This window comes from Siphateles boraxobius, unplaced genomic scaffold, assembly GCF_051911475.1.
Source record: "Siphateles boraxobius isolate OS27281-9 unplaced genomic scaffold, OSU_SipBor_1 258, whole genome shotgun sequence".
Taxonomy (NCBI): domain Eukaryota; kingdom Metazoa; phylum Chordata; class Actinopteri; order Cypriniformes; family Leuciscidae; genus Siphateles; species Siphateles boraxobius.
Genome location: NW_027508874.1, coordinates 155,001 through 177,500, shown reverse-complemented (window position 1 = coordinate 177,500; position 22,500 = coordinate 155,001). Strand labels below are relative to the sequence as shown.

Here is a 22,500-nt window from a genome sequence, read left to right as displayed (position 1 = left end):
ATCTGTCAGGATCAGTGTTTCATCATTACTGCTCTCCACCAATCAGACGAGATGGCAGGAGCCAATCAGGAGAGGTGAGGATACAACGCAAATTGTACTCTTACTAAAGACTCGCTAATTTCCAAACTCCCAAACTTTATCAGCCGAGCCCGATCGACGTAACATATTTATTCTTTGAAGTCCTCCTGAGATTTTAGATTAATATTTCAATACATTTCATTGTGTGACATAAATTTGCTATTGCTATGTGTTCACGGTTCTCTGATGTCAATAATACTAGCAATTATTATTATTACTTATTTTTTTTAACTGTTATAAATTTCTATTGTATTGTAAAAATAAAATACAAATATTTGATAATTATTATAAAGAAATGTGCACATCAGACTAAAAGTTATATCGTGATTATCGTGCAGCCCAATTTATTTATTACAATTTTATATTCAATATTATTTATTAAGGCCCCGATATAGTCAAGGCATCCTCATTTATATAGCGCTTTTAACAATGTAGATTGTTTCAAAGCAGCTTTACAGAGATAAACATTGGTTGGTTTGGTTTTATAGTGGTTCTTGAAAAATGTTTTTTCCAGCTAAAGTTAGTTTTGATTGATTCACTTCCGTCTAAATGATCATTTGTTATTAAATTAGGGGCCGCTAAGACGACACCGCTAAACAGACTTTAAACGTGAACCTGTGATAGACGCTGATGGCGTTCACATGCACATTAAGAATTTATTCTATAGTTATGTGCGTTTGAATATGTGCGCAGGTTTGTAATTCCTTACAAACCATGCCTAAACAAACTACTTGTCTTGTCTAAAAATTTTGATGCAGAATTTTATTTTATCTTATCACTTTGGGTAGGTACACGAACCGAAAAATTCCACAACGCTTTATCTGTAGAGTGGTATAGGGATCCTCCATAGGGAGAGGCTAGTTGGCACTTCAGCACTGCATTGTCATCGGGTCCAGGCGAAAGTCCTTCGTCAGATCTGGAAACGGCCTGGATCCGGCAGGCTGCGGGAAAACCTCGGGATAAACAAAGACACTAAAATTAGCGTAGATGCCATTCTTCTTATGATGTAACGAGTACATCAGGATTTAAGGGAAGTGTTCCCAGTTCCGGCTGACCTAATCTAAGCAGCCTAATATTGAATTATAGAAGTCTATAGAGTGTTATGTGAATGCTAGGTCAAAGAGATGTGTTTTTAGTCTAGCTTTGAACTGACAGACTGTGTCTGCTTCACGGACAATGTTAGGAAGATTGTTCCAAAGTTTTGGTGCTAAATAGGAATAGGATCTACCGCCAGCAGTCGATTTAGATATTCTAGGTATCATCAACTGGCCAGAACTTTGATTAATTTTGTGAATTGGTGAGTTTCGTTAGGTTTGGAAGAAATATAGAGCTGAGTATCATCAGCATAACAGTGAAAGCTAATGCCATGTTTCCTAATGATATCTCCTAAAGGTAGCATGTACAGAGTGAACAGCAGCGGTCCTAGTACTGAGCCTTGTGGTACGCCATACTGAACTTGTGATCGATAAGACATCTCTTCATTTACTGCTACAAACTGATAGCGGTCAGATAAATATGATTTAAACCATGCTAGTGCAATTCCACTAATGCCAACATAGTTTTCTAGTCTATTTAAGAGAATGTTGTGGTCAATGGTGTCAAATTCAGCACTAAGATCAAGTAACACTAATAGAGAGATACAACCATGATCGGATGATAAGAGCAAATCATTTGTGACTTTAATGAGAGCTGTCTCAGTGCTATGGTGCGGTCTAAATCCTGACTGGAAATCCTCGCAGATACCATTTTTGTCAAGAAAGGAACACAGTTGTGAGGATACTGCCTTTTCTAGTATCTTTGACAGAAAAGGTAGATTTGAGAGCGGCCTGTAATTGACAAATTCTGTAGGATCAAGTTGCGTTTTTTTAACAAGCGGTTTAATCATAGCCAGCTTAAAGGGTTTTGGTACGTATCCTAGAGACAAAGACGAATTAATGATGTTAAGAAGAGAATCTATGACTTCTGGAAGCATCTCTTTCAGTAGTTTAGTCGTTAAAGGGTCTAACATACATGTTGTCGATTTAGATGAATTAACGAGTTTGCAAAATTCTTCCTCTCCTATGGCAACAAATGAATCATATTTTACCTCAGGGAGACTATAATGCACTCCCTGATGTGATGCTGTAGTAGACGGTTGCATAGTTATAATTTTGTCCCTAATATTATCAATCTTATAAGTGAAGAAGTTCATAAAGTCATTACTGCTGTGTTTCTTCAGAAGCAAACTTCTGGGCTTGAAGCTTTCTTTTTCGTTAGTGTAGCCACTTTTTCAAATAAATACCTTGGATTATGTTTATTTTCTTTTAATAGGGTTGAAAAATAAGCAGGTCTAGCAGCTTTTAAAGCCTCTATGTATGCAATCAAGCTCTCCTTCCATGAAATCCGAAATACCTCTAGTTTTGTTTTCTTCCAGTTGCGCTCCATTTTTCTGGCTGCTCTCTTAAGGGCCCGGGTGTGCTTGTTGTACCACGGCGTTGGACTATTTTCTTTAATCCTCTTAAAGCGCAACGGAGCAACTGTGTCTAAAGTGCTGGAAAGGAGAGAGTTAAAAGTTTCTGTTGCAATATCAAGTTCTTCTAAGCTATCTGGGATGCTGAGACGATGAAACTGATTAGGAAGATTATTGATAAAGCAATCTTTAGTGGCAGAAGTGATAGGTCTAACATACTTGTAACACGGAGTTGGCTTTGCAGCCTTGGCTAAATGTAATTTACATGAGACTAGATAATGATCTGAGATGTCGTCGCTCTGCTGCAGAATTTCAACAGCATCAACATTGATTCCATGTGATAATATTAGATCTAGAGTATGATTACGATAATGAGTAGGTCCTGACACGTGTTGTCTAACTCCAATAGAGTTGAGAATTTCTTTAAATGCCAATCCCATTGCATCTTTTCCAATATCTACATGTATATTTAAATCACCAACAATTAGGACTTTATCTGCAGTCAATACTAATTCTGATAGAAAGTCAGCAAAATCTTTGATAAAATCTTTATGGTGCCCTGGTGGCCTGTATACAGTTGCCAGCAGAATTCTCAAACTTGATTTATCGTTTACATTATATATTTTTACATTAAGTACCAACACTTCAAAAGAAGTATATGTAAAACTAGATTTTTTTGTGGTTTTGAAAATATTACTATAAATTACAGCAACACCTTCCCCTTTGCCTTTCAGGCGAGGTTCATGTTTATAACAGTAATCATGGGGGTGGACTCATTTAAAGTAATGTAATCGTCTGGTTTTAGCCAGGTTTCTGTCATACACAGCACATCTAGGTCATGATCTGAAATCATATCATTAACTATGAGCGCTTTTGAAGTAAGGGATCGAATATTCAGCAACCCAAGCTTTATCGTTTGCTCATCTGTATTATATCTATATTTTATTTGTTGTAATATCAATTACATGTTTAACCTTAGATCGTTTTGGACGTTTTTTGGATTTCCAAATTCGGGGAGCAGACACAGTCTCTATATGATGATATCTAGGTGAAAGAGGCTCTATGTGATGGGATTTATCTGACCTTGGTGACGCGAGGCCGCTAGCAGACGGTCGGTTTAGCCAGTTTGTCTGCTTCCTGACCTGAACCCCAGATTGTCATGTTTTGTCTCTAAGACTATGAGCCAAATTACTAGAGAGAAGAGCAGCACCATCCCAGGAGGGATGAATACCATCTCTTTTCAACAGGTCAGGTTTGCCCCAAAAACTTCTTCAATTGTCTATGAATTCTATATTATTTTGCGGACACCACTTAGACAGCCAGCCATTGAGTGATGACAATCTGCTAACTATCTCATCACTCCTTCGAACAGGAAGGGGGCCAGAGCAAATTACAGTGCCTGACATCGTATTTGCGAGTTCAAACACCTCTTTAATATTAATTTTGGTGATCTCCGACTGGCGGAGTCGAACATAATTAGTGCCGACGTGAATAACAATCTTAGAGAATTTACGATTAGCATTAGCCAGCACTTTTAAATTTGCTTTGATGTCAGGCGCTCTGGCTCCCGGCAAACATGTGACTATGTTGGCTGGTGTCTCTATTTACACGTTCCGTGTAATAGAATCGCCAATTACCAGGGCACAATCAACAGAATTCTCAGTGGGTGTTTCACTGAGTGGGGCAAATCGATTTGTTGTGGTTATCGGAACGGAAGAGTGTTTATTTGATCCGCGACTAGAGCGATCCCTCACAGTCACCCATCTGCCTGGCTGCACAGACAATAATTCAGCCGGAACCGAATCATGTAAAGAGTTCACTATGCTAGGCGCATCCAAAATAGAATCTAAAGCTCTAGCACACTTACTATCCTCAATTAAAGTTTGGATAAGTGTTTCTAATTCTGAAATCTTCTCCGTCAGCCTGACTGTTTCCTTGCATTTATCACATATAAACCCTATATTGCCGACGGGGAAGGCTATGCTAAACATGTAACATGAAGTGCAGGTGACAATAACAGGACAAGACATTACTCACCGTGTTTGTTGACTGATTCTTATTCACCTGCGCTTTTTATGAACTCAGAGGCGCGGGCGCACGAGAGAAAAATAAATAAATAAATAACTGAGCGCACGGGTGGCGCGTTAACAGGCTAGCGAGTTAATAGCGTGTTGTGCTAACAATAACGGAAGCTAGCGATGTCAGGTTAATCTGAGATGTTGTCTAAGCTGTATTTATTAGTATAAACAACTAGAAATGGTAGTAAATTATGGTTCAAAACAGAAAGAAATACAAAGCTAATACGAGGCTTAGACGGAGCTTACAGCGTCGAAGCAAACAAAACACAGCAGGTGTAAGGATTGCTCAGAGTCGGTAAGATCCATTTGCAGCTTTTATTTGATATAAGTAGACAATAGTAGAAGGGCTAGGCAAGAGTACTCAGAGACACAGGCGTTGAAGTCCAGGACAGGCAGAGATTTGTCGAAGCACGGTAAACAGGCCAGAGTCAAAGAAGCCAGAGAATAATCGAAAGCCAGGAAACAGTCCAAGGTCTAGGTAGCCAGAGAATGATCGTAGATAACAGCAAACAGTCCGAGATCTGAACCAGTAGGAGAAAACACAAGGATGAACGCTCAGTAGGTAAGCCAGGGCTAAACAATACTTCGCACTGAATGAGGGTTGAGAGCTGGTTAAATACACAAGCAAATGGATACAGGTGTGAGAGCAATGAGTGGAAACAGGTGTGTGTGATGTCCAGATGAAATGCATGATGGGAGATGTAGTGTTAATACTCAGGAGACGGCTCTCTACGTGGGTTTGAAGGAGGTGATGCAGGAAACTCCTGCGTTACAGCAGGCAGCTAGGCAGACAGGAGCAATCAATCAGGATCAGGAACAGCCAACTTCAGATATACTTCAAATGAAATATAAGAATGAAATGCTGTTAAAAGAAATTCAAATAAAGTTTGTTTGTGGAGTTTGAAACAGCATGTTAAAGTGAAAAATTAATTCCAGCTGGTAAACGCTCCCATTGGTCCTCGCGGTGATGATGTAATGGTGGGTGTGGCTCTGAGGCCCCGCCCTCTCTGTAGTGTGAATCTCCTTTGGTTCAGTCGCTCGAGGGCTGATTCATATCTATTTATATTCAATCCATTGTATAAAGTGCTGTATCCTCCTTATTTTTCCACGCAAGAGTGGGCGCCGCCATTTTTGAAATATAATGTGTTAGATTTCCGGTAAGCCACTTCCGCTAATCGTAGTTGTATCGTGAACCTGTAGTTTTGTGTGGACTGTGTAGTTTTGACTGACCAGCTAACTTTAATATGGACTCAGACATACTGGCGTCGTTCGCAGTTACAGTGAGATATAACAGCTGGGTCAAGCGCAAAAATACATGCAAGATATTTGTTTGGTATTTTTTTCTCTGATTCAATCATAAACTAGCGCAATACGTACCGTTTCACTGCTTTCACTTCACTTCAGCGTCATCATTATGTTACACTCTTGAAAAATGAGGCGGTGCTTTTCCTTGGTACATTTATTTCTGTATGAAAGCATGAAAAAGACAGGTTAGAGCAGGAACACTCTCTGTAGCGTGTACACTCGAACTCCCTCATTACATACTGAGCGCTCTTTTACTCTACTAGCGTCAGCGACCTTAACAGTATCAAAAATGATGTCTCAAACTGCAAGCATTTATGCATATTCCTGACACTGACTGGACACACCTCACACTATCCTTAAAGTTACCCTTTTTTAAACCCATTAACACTATAACACAAATCTAAACATGTTCAATTCTCACTCTTACACTGTGCAGAGGCAAGTATAGTAGATAACATTTAAGTATCACATTACACTCTGTTAACAAAAATACAGGCGCGTAATGTACAAACTCTATACTCAAACACTGAAAATTACAATTCAGTACATAGCTACATTACTCCAGCCTTTATAATTGTATAAACTTTCCCTATTGCCTTTTTTAATAATTTTATGAATTACTTAATCACAGCTTTAACCCAATACCAGTGTCTATATTTTAACATTACTTCCTCAGCAAATGGATAATAAAATCATTAACACACCGAGTCTGATTTCCCATTACACCATAAAATGCTCTTTTTACAGTCAATGGCTGATCGAATGACTCAACAAAGTTAATACGTGAGTGGGGTGATTATGGCCTATTCACACGTGTGTCCTTTAGCGTCACTTCTTTAACACTACACACGACTATTTCAGGTTCCTAAACATCACCTATCTCACATTTTTGTGTGAATTTTGGTATTTTTAAACACTAACTGCTCATTTTCACTCAAGCAGAAAGTCACAATCTTTTATCAGGATTGTTAATGATCGTCCGCCATTTTAGGTGCAAAAACTCAGAACCACAGTAACATTGAACATCTCAATACATTTCTTGCAAGAACGTCTCAGGTTACTACTGTAACCATAGTTCCCTGAGAAAGGGAACGAGACGATGCGTCACTTGACGCTTTGGGAACGCCCCCAGCGTGCATGCGTCTGAGCATCAATGTCAACTAGTCCAATGGAAAGAATGAGCGTCACGGGCGGGTGACGTCATGACCAGGAAGGGATAAAGGCTCACCCGGTGAAACGCGGCATTAGCTTCAAAAAGTCGAAGCAAGCCGATCACAGGGAAGCAGGAAGTATGGCAGGGTGACGCATCGTCTCGTTCCCTGTCTCAGGGAACTATGGTTACAGTAGTAACCTGAGACGTTCCCTTTCGAGGGAACTCGCGATGCGTCACTTGACGCTTTGGGAACGAGAATACCCAAAACGCCAGAATTCCAAGTACCTGAGTGTCAGTCTGTTGGAACTAAGCACTAAGCACCTGAGAACCTGGGGCAGCATCCAGGTCCAAACTGTAAAACCTGACGAATGTGAGCGGTGAGGACCAGCCTGCCGCATCACAAACGTCTTGGAGGGAAACCCCAAATAACAAGGCTTTAGAGGCCGCCATACCCCTCGTTGAGTGAGCTCTGACCACCAAGGGACACGGATGGTCAGAGTACTCGTATGCAAGTGAAATAGCCTCGACTATCCACTTGCTAACCGTCTGTTTAGAAGCAGGAAGACCCTTCTTAGGTGATCCAAAGCAAATAAATAACTGGTCGGACTTCCTCATAGAAGATGTCCGATGAACATAAGTATCCAGTGCTCGCACTGGACACAAGAGGTTCAGCCTTTCCTGGTCCGCAGATGTAAAAGGAGGAGGACAGAAAGCCTGCAGCACGATAGGCCTCGGAATCAAGGTCGGCACCTTAGGGACGTATCCCTGTTTTGGATATAAGAATGCCTTGACCATCCCCGGTGCAAACTCAAGGCAAGTGGGGGAAACCGAAAGGGCCTGAAGGTCTCCAACTCTCTTAAGGGACGAAATAGCTAGCAGAAAGATAGTCTTAAGGGTAAGAAATTTCTCTGAAACCGAATCTAAGGGCTCGAATGGAGCCCTAGACAGGCCTTCTAGTACTAATGCCAAATCCCAAGCTGGCACCCTAGTGCGAGTTGCAGGCCTCAGCCTCAGTGTGCCACGAAGGAAACGTGTAATCAGGGGGTCTCGACCCAACGATGTACCCCCAACCAGGGCGTGGTAAGCCGCAATGGCCGCCACGTAAACCTTAAGTGTGGAAGGACATAAACCTGACGTAAAGCGCTCCTGCAAGAACTCGAGTACTGTGTTCACAGAACAGTTAACCGGATCCCACTGATGTCGGTGACACCATACAGAAAAAACTTTCCATTTCAGCGCATATAGTTTCCTAGTAGCTGGAGCTCTGGAGCTTAGGATGGTCTCAGCAGCCTCAGCTGAGAGACCACTCTCTATGAGTTGGGCCCCCTCAGAGGCCAAACCCACAGGTTCCAAATCTCTGGCCGAGGGTGAAATATTGTGCCCCCGGCCTGAGACAGAAGGTCTCTCCTGATCGGGATCTCCAAGGGAGGACCGTCTAAGAGATGGATCAGGTCCGCAAACCAGATCCGACTCGGCCAGCGTGGTGCTACAAGCAGTAGGCTTATTCCGTACTGGCGGACTCGTTCCAGAACTCCTGGGAGCAGAGCAACAGGGGGAAATGCGTACAGACGTAGCCTCGGCCACGTCTGCACCATAGCATCCAGCCCCAGGGGGGCTGGGTGAGTAAGGGAGAACCAAAGTGGACAGTGCGTCGTGTGCTGAGACGCAAACAGATCCACCTCTGCTTGGCCGTAAAACTCCCAAATTTTCTCCACCGCCTCGGGGTGGAGTCTCCAGTCCCCTGGCCTCAGCTCCTGCCTCGACAGGATGTCTGCCCCCACATTCTGGTCCCCAGGAATATACACTGCCCTCAGGGAGAGTACCTTCCCCAGAGACCACAGGAGGATCTGGTGCGCCAGTTTGCAGAGCGGACGCGACCGCAGACCCCCCTGACGGTTCAGATAAGAGACCACTGATGTGTTGTCTGTTCGTACAAGCACATGATGGCCCCTCAGGTCTGGGAGAAACTGTCTCAACGCATTGAAGACAGCCATCATCTCCAGGCAATTGATGTGCCACGAAAGATGATGACTTTTCCACAGACCCTGAACCGAGCGGCCTTCCATTACCGCTCCCCAGCCGGTGAGGGAAGCATCTGTCGAGATCGTAACACGATGGCAAAGAGCTCCCAATACCGGACCCTGGGTCAAGAACCAATGTTTCCTCCATATAATTAAGGCACGAAGGCACCGCCGCGTGACCTTGATCATACGAAGTGGGTTTCCCCTCGGGGAGAACCCTCTGGTCCTTAGCCACCACTGTAAAGGTCTCATGTACAGCAGGCCAAAAGGAATCACGTTGGACGCTGCCGCCAAGAGACCCAACAGTCTCTCGAACTGTTTCACAGTGCGTGACTGGCCTAGCTTTAGCTCTTTGGTGGCTGTCAGGATAGCAGCTACACGAACGGGCGATAGAGTGGCCCGCATCGTCACTGAATCCCATACCACACCAAGGAAAGTGGTTCTCTGTACTGGAGAAAGAACACTCTTCTTGGCGTTGAGCCTCAACCCCAACATCTGCATATGAGCGAGAACGACACCTCGGTGCCGAACCGCCGACTGCTCTGATTCCGCCAGAACCAGCCAGTCGTCGATGTAGTTCAGAATACGTATGCCCTGAAGCCTGAGAGGGGCTAGAGCTGCATCCACGCATTTCGTGAACGTGCGGGGTGATAAAGCTAGACCGAAAGGAAGAACCCGATATTGGTATTCTTTGCCCCCGAAAGAAAACCTTAGGAACTTCCTGTGCTGAGGGAGGATGGAGATATGGAAGTAGGCGTCCTTCAGATCTATCGTGACAAACCAGTCCTCGGATCTGATTTGAGTCGCGATCTGTTTGAGTGTCAGCATCTTGAACTTGAGTTTCTGTACTGAACGATTCAACAGACGAAGATCTAAAATGGGACGCAACCCCCCATCCTTTTTTGGAACAATGAAATAACGGCTGTAAAAACCCGACTCTCTGTCGGGTGAGTACACCTGTTCTATAGCTTCCTTTGCTAACAGGGCCTTTACCTCTTGCTCCATTACCAGAGCCTGCTCGGGATGCACCACTGTGGGCAGCACCCCGTTGTAACGAGGAGGACGAGAACCAAACTGGATTCTGTATCCTTTCTCTACAATCTGCAGGACCCAATGAGAAATATTCGGCAGAAGCTTCCACGCTGCCAGAAAATTTACTAAGGGAACCAGCCTCTCGAGGCTGGTCTCTGGTGTTATCGAGACAGCCAATTCCGGAGCCTGAAACATAATGGCAGGAACTACCTGAACTGGCCGCTCTAAGGCCCCCCTCAGAGGGCGCGAAACCGATGCTGTGCCGCAGCATAGCATCAGCGACTCGCTGGAGACCGCTGCGCCCTGAAGCACCGAGGGTGGCAGGGTTGGCAGAACGGTCTCGTGAGGACCCCGAAATGGAACGGGCACCGTAAAATGAGGTGTACACCGCTCCACTTCGGTCGGGGCTGTCCTCACAGGCCTGATGCGTGAACATCAGGACCTTTTTTTTTTTTGAACCGAAGTCTTCTTCGCCTGAAGAACGGTCCTCAGATCCGGCTTCGACTTAGAAGACTTCGGTTGAGAGGGTTGCGTCTGTCTCCAGTCTCTACGTGGAGGTGCACGAGACGCAACACTCTCTTTCTGATGCACACGATATGATGAGCTTGACGGCTGGGGCTGCTCACGCCCAGCAGCCCCAGGGGGCTGGACCCGGCGAGGGATAAACTTTTTAAAAACGTCCGCTTGTTTTTTTGACTCCTGAAATCTCTCGACGACCGCGTGGACTGCGTCGCCGAAGAGACCAGAAGGTTCAAGCGGAGCATCTAATAAAAAAGCTCGATCTTTTTCTTTGATTTCAGACAGATTCAACCATAAATGTCTCTCAGTAGCTACCAAGGCTGCCATAGACCGCCCAATTGCTCTGGCGGTCTCCTTAGTAGCCCTGAGAGAAAGATCGGTAGCCCGACGAAGTTCACGAATCTCGTCATGACTGACTCCCTCACTACTATCCAGATCCCCCAGCAGGTCAGCTTGATAAGCCTGGAGCACTGCCATAGTATGCAGACATGCTCCAGCTTGACCTGCTGCCGTATAAGCTTTGCCCACTAACACCGAAGTGGCTTTAAGCGGTCTAGTGGGCAAAGCCGAGGCTTTCAGAGACGATGCGGGACCAGGGGAAAGATAACTGGCTAAATTCTCTTCCGCCTGGGGCATCGCCTCATAACCATACTCTTTCAGCCCTCTTATTCTCGAATAAGTGTTAACATGAGGGCTGAAAAGACGTGATGAGTATGGTTTATTCCACGATTTTGAAATCTCATTGTGTAAATCGGGAAAAAATGGAAGCCCTCGTGGTGGAGATAATGTGGTTGAAGATAAAAAGCGCTCATCTAATTTGCTTTTAGGACGAGGGCCCTTATTCTCAGATGGCCATTCAATATTTAACTTCTCTACAGCCCGCGACATAACATCCACCAGCTCATCATATGCTGGGGAAATAAATTGTGAATCCCTTTCCCCCATGTGTGTGCTTACACTCTCCACACTCATCACATCAACCTCCTCGGAGGAAGAGCAACAAAGTAGTGGAGGGCTCTCTCCCCGGGCGAAAGAAACCGCAGAGCGTGCTTCCGACACCGGGGAGAGAGCACTGGATCTCTCGGGTAAGGAAGGAGAAAGAGCCCTCGGACCCGTCTCCAACCCCTCCGAAAGATCCTTTTGCGATCCCCAGGAATGCATTCTCCGCGCCGCCTCAGCAGACGCGGGTCCTGATCCCTGTGGATCGCGAGCCTGCCCACTCACTTTATCAAAGAGTGACAGGCGAGAGCGGAGCATGCGAAGCGGTAACATCTCACAGTGCTGGCACTCAGCCCCCTCGAAGGCTGAGACCGCATGCTCCACTCCCAAACAAACGACACAAAGCTCGTGTGTGTCCCCACCCGTTAAATAACGCGGGCAGGGAGAAACACACTGTTTGTACACTTGCTTAGTTTCCATCCTTTTCCGCAACAGACAACAGTAAATAGACAGAGACAAAATGACACAGATCGCTTGCTGAGACACAGAAGCTAATGCCGCGTTTCACCGGGTGAGCCTTTATCCCTTCCTGGTCATGACGTCACCCGCCCGTGACGCTCATTCTTTCCATTGGACTAGTTGACATTGATGCTCAGACGCATGCACGCTGGGGGCGTTCCCAAAGCGTCAAGTGACGCATCGCGAGTTCCCTCGAAAGGGAACTACAGTTTTATAAGCACATAATACTGTTGTGATTTACTAGAGGGTGAATCTTCGTCAGCTTACCTGTATGAAAGCATGAAAAAGACAGGTTAGAGCAGGAACACTCTCTGTAGCGTGTACAATCGAACTCACTCATTACATACTGAGCGCTCTTTTACTCTACTAGCGTCAGTGACCAATCCTCAGCCTAGTGCAATGCTTAGGGTGCCCTCTATTGGTGAAGCTAAGTTTCACAATAATAACACTTTTTCTAAAAAATTACATCGCAACAGTATTATCATCAAATGTCACCGTAATTCTTATTATCAAAACTCCATTACCGAAATCAAAATTTAAAGGGGCAATAAACACTCAGGGCTATATTTATCTGTCTCTTAAAGGGGCAATAAACACTCAGGGCTACACTCTCCCCCACAAAATGTCTCCGGACATTTCCGTGAACAAGTAAAACATCACATTAGAAAACCTCAGCCATCCAAGGCCTCCAGTAACCCTTAGTCTGTGTTACTTGAGTCTCTATTACCTTACAGTTTCTTCGTACCAAGGACGGTTGACCCAATGTATCATAACTCAGTACCACAGGCTGATGTCTCAGTCTCTGGGATCGCTGTCTTACCGCCTGTTGCTCCTTTTTCGTCAGGTCCGGAGGGTCGACCTTGGATTCACCATGCTCAGGCCTATCAGGACTCCAGTCAAGTCTCTGAGATTGTAGTGGCACATCCTCTTCGCTTTTTAGTGGCACATCCTCTTCGCTTTGTAGTGGCACATCCTCTTCGTGATGCTGAGGACTCAGCTGAGGCTGAAAAGGCTCTGCTAGAGGATTCAGTGAACCCTGTCTTTGCTGTCTCCCTCGGCTAGGTCTGAGATGCCACTGGTAATTGCTGCTGTATTCGTCGCTGGAGGTGACACTCTGCTCTAGCTGTTGCCGATGCTGTCGTTCTGGCTTGGTTCTTTCCTTTGGAATGCTCTGGGAGTCCTTCTGTGGCTGACGACTCTCTGCTGGTGGCTGATCAAGGGGAAGAAAATCACAGGGTAGCAGAAGATTTCTGTGCACCGCTCTGTCTCTTCCTTTACCATTTTCTGGACTGATCTCATAAACGGGACTGCCATCGGCTTTGTATGCCATCGGTTCCTTGTACACTTGGCCCTCCCAGTAGGACTGGATCTTTCCAGGACCCCCATTGGGAGTGAGGTTTCTGAGGAGAACTCCGTCGCCGGGGTGGAGGTCTCTCCCCTGGACCTTTCTGTCGTAGAAGACTTTTCCCCGAACTGCTCCCTTGACAGCTGTTTGTGCCCCTATCTTGTATGCGTCTTGCATTCTCGTCATCCAATGACTCACGTAGTCATCATAGGTGTGATGGGCCTCATCTTTTTCCAGATTGAATAACAGATCAACAGGCAGGTGAGGAGAACGTCCAAAGGTAAGGTAATAGGGTGCGTACCCCGTTGCCTCATTCTTTGTGCAGTTGTACGCGTGGACAACTTTAGCGAGGTACTCCTTCCAATCATCCTTCTCCTTGTCCTCCAGGGTGCGCAGCATGGACAACAGGGTATGGTTAAACCTCTCCACCTGCCCGGTACCCTGGGGGTGGTATGGTGCCGTGTGCAAGCCCTGGATGCCAGAGAGTTTCTTCAAGCTGGCCATCAATTTGTTCTCAAACTCTTTACCCATAACGTGATGTCTTCTGCTGGGAAACCCAAACTTAAGGGCAAAGTCATTGAAAATCTTGTCAGCTACAGTCTTGGCTACTTTGTTCCTTGTCGCGTAAGCCTCCGCAAATCTTGTAAAATGGTCCATGACCACCAATATATACTCATACCCATGCTTACATTTCTCCAAATGCAGAAAATCTATGGAAACTAGCTGGAATGGATATGTGGTCTGGATGGATACCAGAGGTGCACGGGTCAGTTTACTTGGTTTCTTCTTCTTGAGGCATTCACACACTCTACTGACAAAATGTTTAACGTCCCTACTCATCCGTGGCCAGTAGAACCGTTCTCAAATCAGGTCAAGCGTCCTTTCGACCCCCAAGTGACCCATGTCCTGATGTAGTTCTTTGAAGACCAGTGGATGATAAGCTTTGGGAAGCAGCAGTTATTCTCGACGGGAAGTTCTACGGCGCAGAACACCATCTTGACCCACATGAACCTTTAGCCACTGTTTCAGCAGTATGGCCACTGCAGGGTTCTGCGCTTTCTCTTCAGCTCTAATTGGCCTCCTGCTCTGTGACTTGTACCAGAGGACTCTCGACAGTATTTCATCCTCTTCCTGTGCTTTGCGGACTTGATCTGCGGTGAGAGGTTGGCTGACTTCACTGTCCTTCACCATGCTCAAGGCACTGACCTGAATCAACCCCACACCCCGGCAAGGGTTTCTCCTTTCCGTTATGACCCTCTCCATGGACGCACTTATTACATCTTGACTGGCCTCAGCCGTACAGCAACGAATGTAGTCCTCAATATCCAAGGGCATCCGTGACAACCCATCTGCATCGGAGTTGTTCTTGCCTGGGCAGTACCGGATGGTAAAGTTATAATCGGCCAACTCCGCCACCCATCTGTGTCCTGTTGCGTTGAGTTTTGCGGTGGCTTGCTTCCATTACAGCCAAAAACATTTGCTTCATCTCTTTGTGAAGTTCTTCCATCATCTGATGCGCATTCATGCTGTCAGGCTTAGTCTCGTTCCCCTTTACTGTTGTGATCGCTGTTGTTGAGTTGGACTCCTTGAGTTTAGAGGGGCTCTGGGCAGGTATGGATTTTACCTGAGTATCTGCTTGAAGCTCCAACACTTTGGGCGTTTTACCAGCCGTGGATCTTTTCTGTTTTTCTTGTCTCTCACTTTCGACTTTGGCCGCCTCATCCACTTTCTGTATAAGTTCTTCATCTGATATATTCACATCACTAAGGTAGGGCAGGATTTGGAATTTCACAGAATCTTTTAACAGTCCAGTTTCTATCGAGCGGAGGAACTTGCGTTGAATGACGGCTCTGCTGTACTGTTCATCTGTGTCCTCATTCGCTGTTTTCCATAACAGCTTCTCTTTCAGCTCAATTGCACGGAGTATAAAGTTCAGGAAAGTTTCTTTGGGCTCTTGAGAGATGTTAAGCAGGTGGTGGTAAAGTTCAGTGGAGCTATCTACCTATAGTGAACTTTCAGGATGGTGAGAAGCGAACTGAGGGTCAGACCATGCTTGATCTCTAGCATGTCTCTCAAAGGCAGCCCTGGACTGACAGCCCTGATTACAGCTTCGACTACTTCAGTCTGTGTGTGCCCTTTTTCTATTCCCAGCTCAATCTGACGAACTAAACTGAGATACGACAAATTATCCCTCTGACCACCCTCTCCAATTTGACCACAGATTTTAAACTCTCTTGGCATTGTTACCTCGGGCAATGGGCGAGTTGGCTCTAGTCGGCTCTTGAGTGGGGAATCTGTTTTCTTTACATGAGAACTGTGTGGTGCAAAATATTTTTTTTCTTCTTCCTTTGGAGCTGGCTTCTCTGATGGGTCCACTTCATCTGGCTGACGACACTCTTTCCTTTGTCTTTCAATGAATGTTAATAAATCAGCACAGTACTGTTTAACTTCATCACCCTCTTGGTTCTCCTCAAGCTCATCCAATATACACTCAGCCATCTTGATAAGCGCCCTCCGTGTCCTGCTGCGAGACTCTCCACTGTCCAGACCATCACATTTCAGGTACCTGCAGACATCCCAGAGAGACTCTTCCCTAAGCTGCCACAGAGCTGCACTCACTTGATCACGCAGGATCTGACTGGCGTCCATCTTGCTGAAGGCTCGACTCGTTGGGAAGGAGGGGGGGGGGGGGGGGGGGGGTTAATGATGCTGGTCACTTTGTCGCCTCCTCCTGGCTGGCTCGCCAAAATATGTTACACTCTTCAAAAATGAGGCGGTGCTCTTCCTTGGTGCAACACATTTATTTCTGTATGAAAGCATGAAAAAGAGAGGTTAGAGCAGGAACACTCTCTGTAGCGTGTACACTCGAACTCAATCATTTCATACTGAGCGCTCTTTTACTCTTCTAGTGTCAGCGACCTTAACAGTATCAAAAATGATATCTCAAAGTGCAAGCATTTATGCATATTCATGACACTGACTGGACACACCATCACACTATCCTTAAAGTTACCCTTTTTTAAACCCATTAACACTATAACACAAATCTAAACATGTTCAATACTCAGTCTTACACTGTGCAGAGGCAAGTATAGTAGATAACATTTAAGTATCACATTACACTCTGTTAACAAAAATACAGGCGCGTAATGTACAAACTCTATACTCAAAGACTGAAAATTACAATTCAGTACATAGCTACATTACTCCTTTCTTTATAATTGTATAAACTTTCCCTATTGCCTTTTTTATAATTTTATGAATTACTTAATCACAGCTTTAACCCAATACCGGTGTCTATATTTTGACATTACTTCCTCAGCAAATGGATAATAGAATCATTAACACACCGAGTCTGATTTCCCATTACACCATGAAATGCTCTTTTTACAGTCAATGGCTGATCGAATGACTCAACAAAGTTAACACGTGAGTGGGGTGATTATGGCCTATTCACACATGTGACCTTTAGCATCACTTCTTTAACACTACACACGACTATTTCAGGTTCCTAAACATCACCTATCTCACATTTTTGTGTGAATCAAGGTATTTTTAAACACTAACTGCTCATTTTCACTCAAGCAGAAAGTCACAATCTTTTATCAGGATTGTTAATATGATCGTCCGCCATTTTAGGTGCAAAAACTCAGACCAATCCTCAGCCTAGTGCAATGCTTAGGGTGCCCTCTATGTGTGAAGCTAAGTTTCACAACAATAACACTTTTTCTAAAAAATTACATCGTAACAGTATTATCATCAAATGTCACCATAATTCTTATTATCAAAACTCCATTACTGAAATCGACATTTAAAGGGGCAATAAACACTCAGGGCTATATTTATCTGTCTCTTAAAGGGGCAATAAACACTCAGGGCTACAATTACAACAACACGGCATTGGTTACGGCTTTTGTTCACACCGCGCGTTCCGGGAATGATCCCGGCAATGTTACTAGGTCCCCGACCCGGGATCAATCCTGGCATCAATCCCGGGTCGTGTTTGCGTTCACACAGAAGGCGTTTTGGCAGTTTTCCGGCAATTTCCCGGGATCAATGCGCTGTGTGAAAGGGGCTTATGTTAACAGTGTATCTGTTGCATTAACCGTTTAATAACCGTTTTGAGTTCTTTGCACGCACAGGCTTAATGTGTGACACACGCAGTACATGTAAAATGCTGCATGTTAAATGACGGTATTCTAAACGCAGCAGTAGTTTATGTATTTCTCTTGTGTGTATTTGAGCGACACATTTGTGAGAAACCGCTAATATTTCCGTACGTTTGCTCTGTCCACTTCTTAATGGCAGACCATACAGATCATTTCTTTAATATCTGGCCACTTCTTTATGATAGAAATGTTTCAGCCACTGTCATTTCTTGAACAATAACATATGGACATCAAAACTCATGAGGAGTTAAACTTTTATTTTGAAGTCGTAATGAATGAACAGTTTGCATATATATATATATATATTGATATATATATATATATATATATATATATATATTGATGTATTCTCCTGTGTTGACTTAGGTTTATAGATTATTTACGTTACAAATCTGCCGAAATGGTGCACATTCACTGGGGAGGTCACAGTTTAGGACCCAAGGACCAGATGTTTGAATGAAGACCCGGAGTCAGAATTATAATAAATGAAAGAAAAGTTTGACTGAAGATAGTTATCAGTTTCATCAGCTTGAAGACTCACTCAGAGTCGGTAGGCCGTGACCCAGCGTACAGTTACTCAGATCACTGCAGTTTTACCCTACACACAGGTCTACGTCATTACTTCAGCTTGAAGGATTCTCATTGGCTAAGTAATAGATAAACACAGTAATTTTCCACACATATACAGACTGAAGCACATCTCCAACGCTGACACTCGGACTCTGAAGTTAGGCACGTCGTGACCTTCGGGGTCAAGGGTTGGGTCGCTGGACGCCAGCCTGTCGAACGAAACAAGTCAGTCAATCTACAATAATGCCACTTGTTCCTTTAGCCTGTAACCAGGAATACACACACACACACACACACACACACACACACACACACACACACACACAAACACACACACACACACACACACACACACACACACACACACACACACACACACACACACACACACACACACACACACACACACACACACACAGCTTCTTCAAGGGTTAGTTTCCAGGATCTAACGATATACAGAGTCACCTCAAAACATCAAGATAATACGTTCTTTCTCTCAATCCAACTGGAAAGAAATGTTCCCTTAAACTATAGACTTCACTGACCCCTGTGACCTAGAAAAACAGATGTATGTATGTACACATGTTGAAGACCTTTCTCAAACAAAACATCTTTCCATATTTCATTTCTGTAAGCCGGCACTGTTATCAAAAACAGACTTCAGAGAATACATGAAAAGAACATTTCAGTGATCACACTGCTAACTTCTATAACAACGTAAAATCTCACAAGCTTAGAGAAGTAATTCAACTCATGTGATATTTAGAAGAACAAATATTGATTAATACCTTTATTATAATCTCTCATTACATATACATTGAAGCAACAGTGCATTCCAATCCACCTCTTCAATTTGTGTAGCGCTTTTCACAGTACACATCATTTCATGCAGCTTTACAGAAAATGCATGAGTCCACATTACAGTGTACAGTGATCTATTATCAGAGGAAACTGTCTGTTATGTATTTCAGAAATGTACATATAAAATATCATAGTTAGCTAAAAATACATGATTTTAAACAATGTAATAATTTAATGCAGATACAATGAGCTCATGGAAGTAATGAATACTTGTTTGTTAACAAATGATTATGACGTTTAGAAATGATAGCATTGGTGCATGTTGATTCAGAGCTTGCATCATAAGCAACTCAAACTCACAGCATATGCAGAGATGGAGTTTGTTAAACGGCGCGCATCGAAGACCGTACTCTGAGTCACAACCCCCCCACCGCGGGTGTGATCAATATTAACAATCAGTGTTTAAAAGTGTTTGTGCATGATCCCATAACATGGCTTCTTACTTACCGGCTCACGGAACGAAACGCATACCTAAATGTAATTTATTCTTAATAGAGATGGAATCGCTGAAGAAGTCATTAAAGTTAATTAAAAATAAAAAGAATGAAATTTTATGGAGGAATTCTTTATATTGTAATGACCCCACTATGTTTACCAAATCCTATGAATCTTGAATGTGTCAATAGGAAAAAGGAAGAAATATTTAGAATTTTTTTCTCTCTCTTGTTGTTGTTTTTTCCTTTTTTTTGTTTGATTTGTTCCTTTGTAATAAAGGATAAATAAAGGTTACGTGATGCAAACATATCCACATCTCTAAGATCAGATGCTTTCTGAATGGATGTTTTCTCAACGCTGCCATCTTTACTGTGTTTATTATTGTTATTGAGGAAAGCGCGCAGCACATATTTACATATTCACCCAGCCGTCGCTCTCAGCAGTGACCGGCGCCGGGATGTTAGTGAACAGTATATCAGTGTAAAGGGGTTTCCAACTTCTTTTACCCCTAAATGAAGAATGAAAATACCTTTGCTTGAGTATATCAGCGCCTGTAGCTGTGCTAATGAATCATTCAGTGAATCACGATCGTTTGATTCTTATGATTCTCATCCCTCAGGACAGGCTGAACATGAGCTTATGAAAGATCACGGTTACTCAAAGTTCGTCAAATAATCATCATGGCTGAATATATTATATGTAAGAGTAATTCCAAATGAAACGAACATGGAAACAGCATCTTAAACATGAGGATTCACAGCTGAATATATGCATGAAGCGTGAAATCTCCTACAGTCACAATAAAAGATGCAGCGTTTCAAATCCTGGCTGTGACGGATCATAGTGAGTGTGTGTGTGTGTGTGCAGTAGGTCATTTGATGGTTCTGATCCCTGCATGCATCAGTGTTTGATAGCTTCCTGCGTTGATGTGCGTGTGTGTGTGTGTGTGTGTGTGTGTGGCCTGGTAAACCCTACATTAAGGGGACAAAATGTCCCCATAAGGATGGCAATATCTGAAATCCTTGTTCGTGTGGGGACATTTTTTGGTCCCCATGAGGAAAACAGCTTATAAATCATACTAAGTGATGTTTTTTGAAAATGTAAAAATGCAGAAAGTCTTCGGTGATGGGAAGGTTTAGGGGTAGGGGCAGTGTGTGTGTGTGTGTGTGTGTGTGTGTGTGATGGGTAGGTTTAGGGGTAGGGTTAGTGTAAGGGAATAGAATATACAGTTTGTACAGTATAAAAATCATTATGTCTATGGAAAGTCCCCATAAAACATGGAAACACTACGTGTGTGTGTGTGTGTGTGTGTGTGTGTGTGTGTGTGTGTGTGTGTGTGTGTGTGTGTGTGTGTGTGTGTGTGTTGTAGATCCGGCTGGTGGAGGTCGAACAAGCGTCTCTGATGTCGGAGCAACTGTCGGATAAATCCTCATCACCGGCACTCACTGACATCAGCCTGGAGGACCACAGTGTGTACCAGCTACTGGACAGAGACTGTAAGGTGTGTGTGTGTGTGTGTGCGTGTGTGTGTGTGTGTGTGTGTGTGTGTGTGTGTGTGTGTGTGTGTGTGTGTGTGTGTGTGTGTGTGTGTGTGTGTGTGTGTGTGTGTGTGTGTGTGTGTGTGTGTGTGTGTGTGTGTGTGTGTGTGTGTGTGTGTGTGTGTGTGTGTGAAACTCCTGTGGGTTCATCTCTGTGTTTCTGCTGTCACTCGACTCGTGTGGAGTCTCAAGACTTGAACTGATCACTTTAAAGGAACAATTCACTTCAATAAAATGCCATCATGTACTCACACTTATGGTGTTTCACACATGTATGACTGGAACAATATAGTGTTTGGGGTCTGTAAGATTTTCACCAAGGCTGCATGTATTTGATGATAAAAAAAGGTAAATTTGTGAAATATTATTCCGGTGTAAATCAGCTGTTTTCTATGTGAATATATAGTAAAGTGTAATTTATTCCTGTGATGAAAGCTGAATTTTCAGCATCATTACTCCAGTCTTCAGTGTCACATGATCCTTCAGAAATCACTATAATATGATGATTTGATGGTCAAGAAACATTTATGATTATTATCAGTGTTTCAGTCAATATTTAGAAATATTTTGTAATATTATAAATTATTTTGCTGTCTCTTTTGATAAATTAATGCACCCTTGTTGAATAAAATCATACTGACCCCAAACCCCAGTAGTGTATAAATAATAGTAATAACTCAAAATTCACTAATTGTAAATCTATGTTTATAATTTACTTCTAAAAACCCTTTTTAACATAACTATAAGAAAAGATAAAAAGAGGCTCCCCTCTGTGTTTCGGCTAAGGCCTGATGGGAGGTGTCTCTTTTTATGTATTGTTTATAGCCATGTAAAAATAAAGGCTTTTTAATTTGATCAAGTGTGCCAGGGAAAATGAATGAATTAGCTTTTGCTTTTTTTGAAACTGCACTCAGTTTGATTGCACTCAATTGATGTCCTTTGTGTTTGTTTTTAATAGGGGGAAAAACTTTCAGTGGAACACAATATAAATCCACCGCATCTCTCAAATCTCATTCAGTCTAATATGCAGCGTCACACTGTAGATAAAGCATGATAATAGTGATGAGACACACCAACCAAAGACGTGTGTGTGTGTGTGTGTGTGTGTGTGTGTGTGTGTGTGTGTGTGTGTGTGTGTGTGTGTGTGTGTGTGTGTGTTTGTGTGCAGGATGAAGAGGGCAGCGGGGGCTTGAGCTCAAAAGAGGTCGTGAGCAGAAGCGAGGGATCCAGCCCAGGAAGAGGAAGACAGGAACAGGAAGTGAGGCGTGAGGTCGTAGGTCATCGGCTCCAGTGTCCAGCTCACACCGGAGGTCTGTGTTCTCTGTTCTCTCAGCTCTCTGCAGGGCTGTTTACATCAGATGTGTTCTTACTCTTTAAGAGGTTGTGTTGAGTTAACATACATCTTGTGTTATGTTCCATTAATCCGTCCAGCTTTTTCCTGAACCCCCTAGCAATGCCAACACCCTAGTAAGCATCTTGGCACCACCTA

General features: G+C 43.7%; 2 protein-coding genes across 2 annotated transcripts in view; one reads left to right on the top strand and one right to left on the bottom strand.

Annotated features, from left to right (window-relative positions):
- lgals2b (lectin, galactoside-binding, soluble, 2b) overlaps positions 1-22,500 on the bottom strand; it is a 140,711-nt gene that overhangs the window by 44,500 nt on the left and 73,711 nt on the right. The gene's annotated exons all lie outside the window — the stretch shown is intronic.
- LOC143751430 (voltage-dependent T-type calcium channel subunit alpha-1I-like) overlaps positions 1-22,500 on the top strand; it is an 80,082-nt gene that overhangs the window by 52,052 nt on the left and 5,530 nt on the right. The window contains exons 19-21 of the mRNA XM_077244030.1: positions 1-74; positions 20,843-20,974; positions 22,180-22,321. The exon at positions 1-74 is cut by the window's left edge and continues 73 nt beyond it. Of these exons, the coding sequence (XP_077100145.1) occupies positions 1-74; positions 20,843-20,974; positions 22,180-22,321 (348 nt within the window). The remainder of the gene's footprint in view (positions 75-20,842; positions 20,975-22,179; positions 22,322-22,500) is intronic.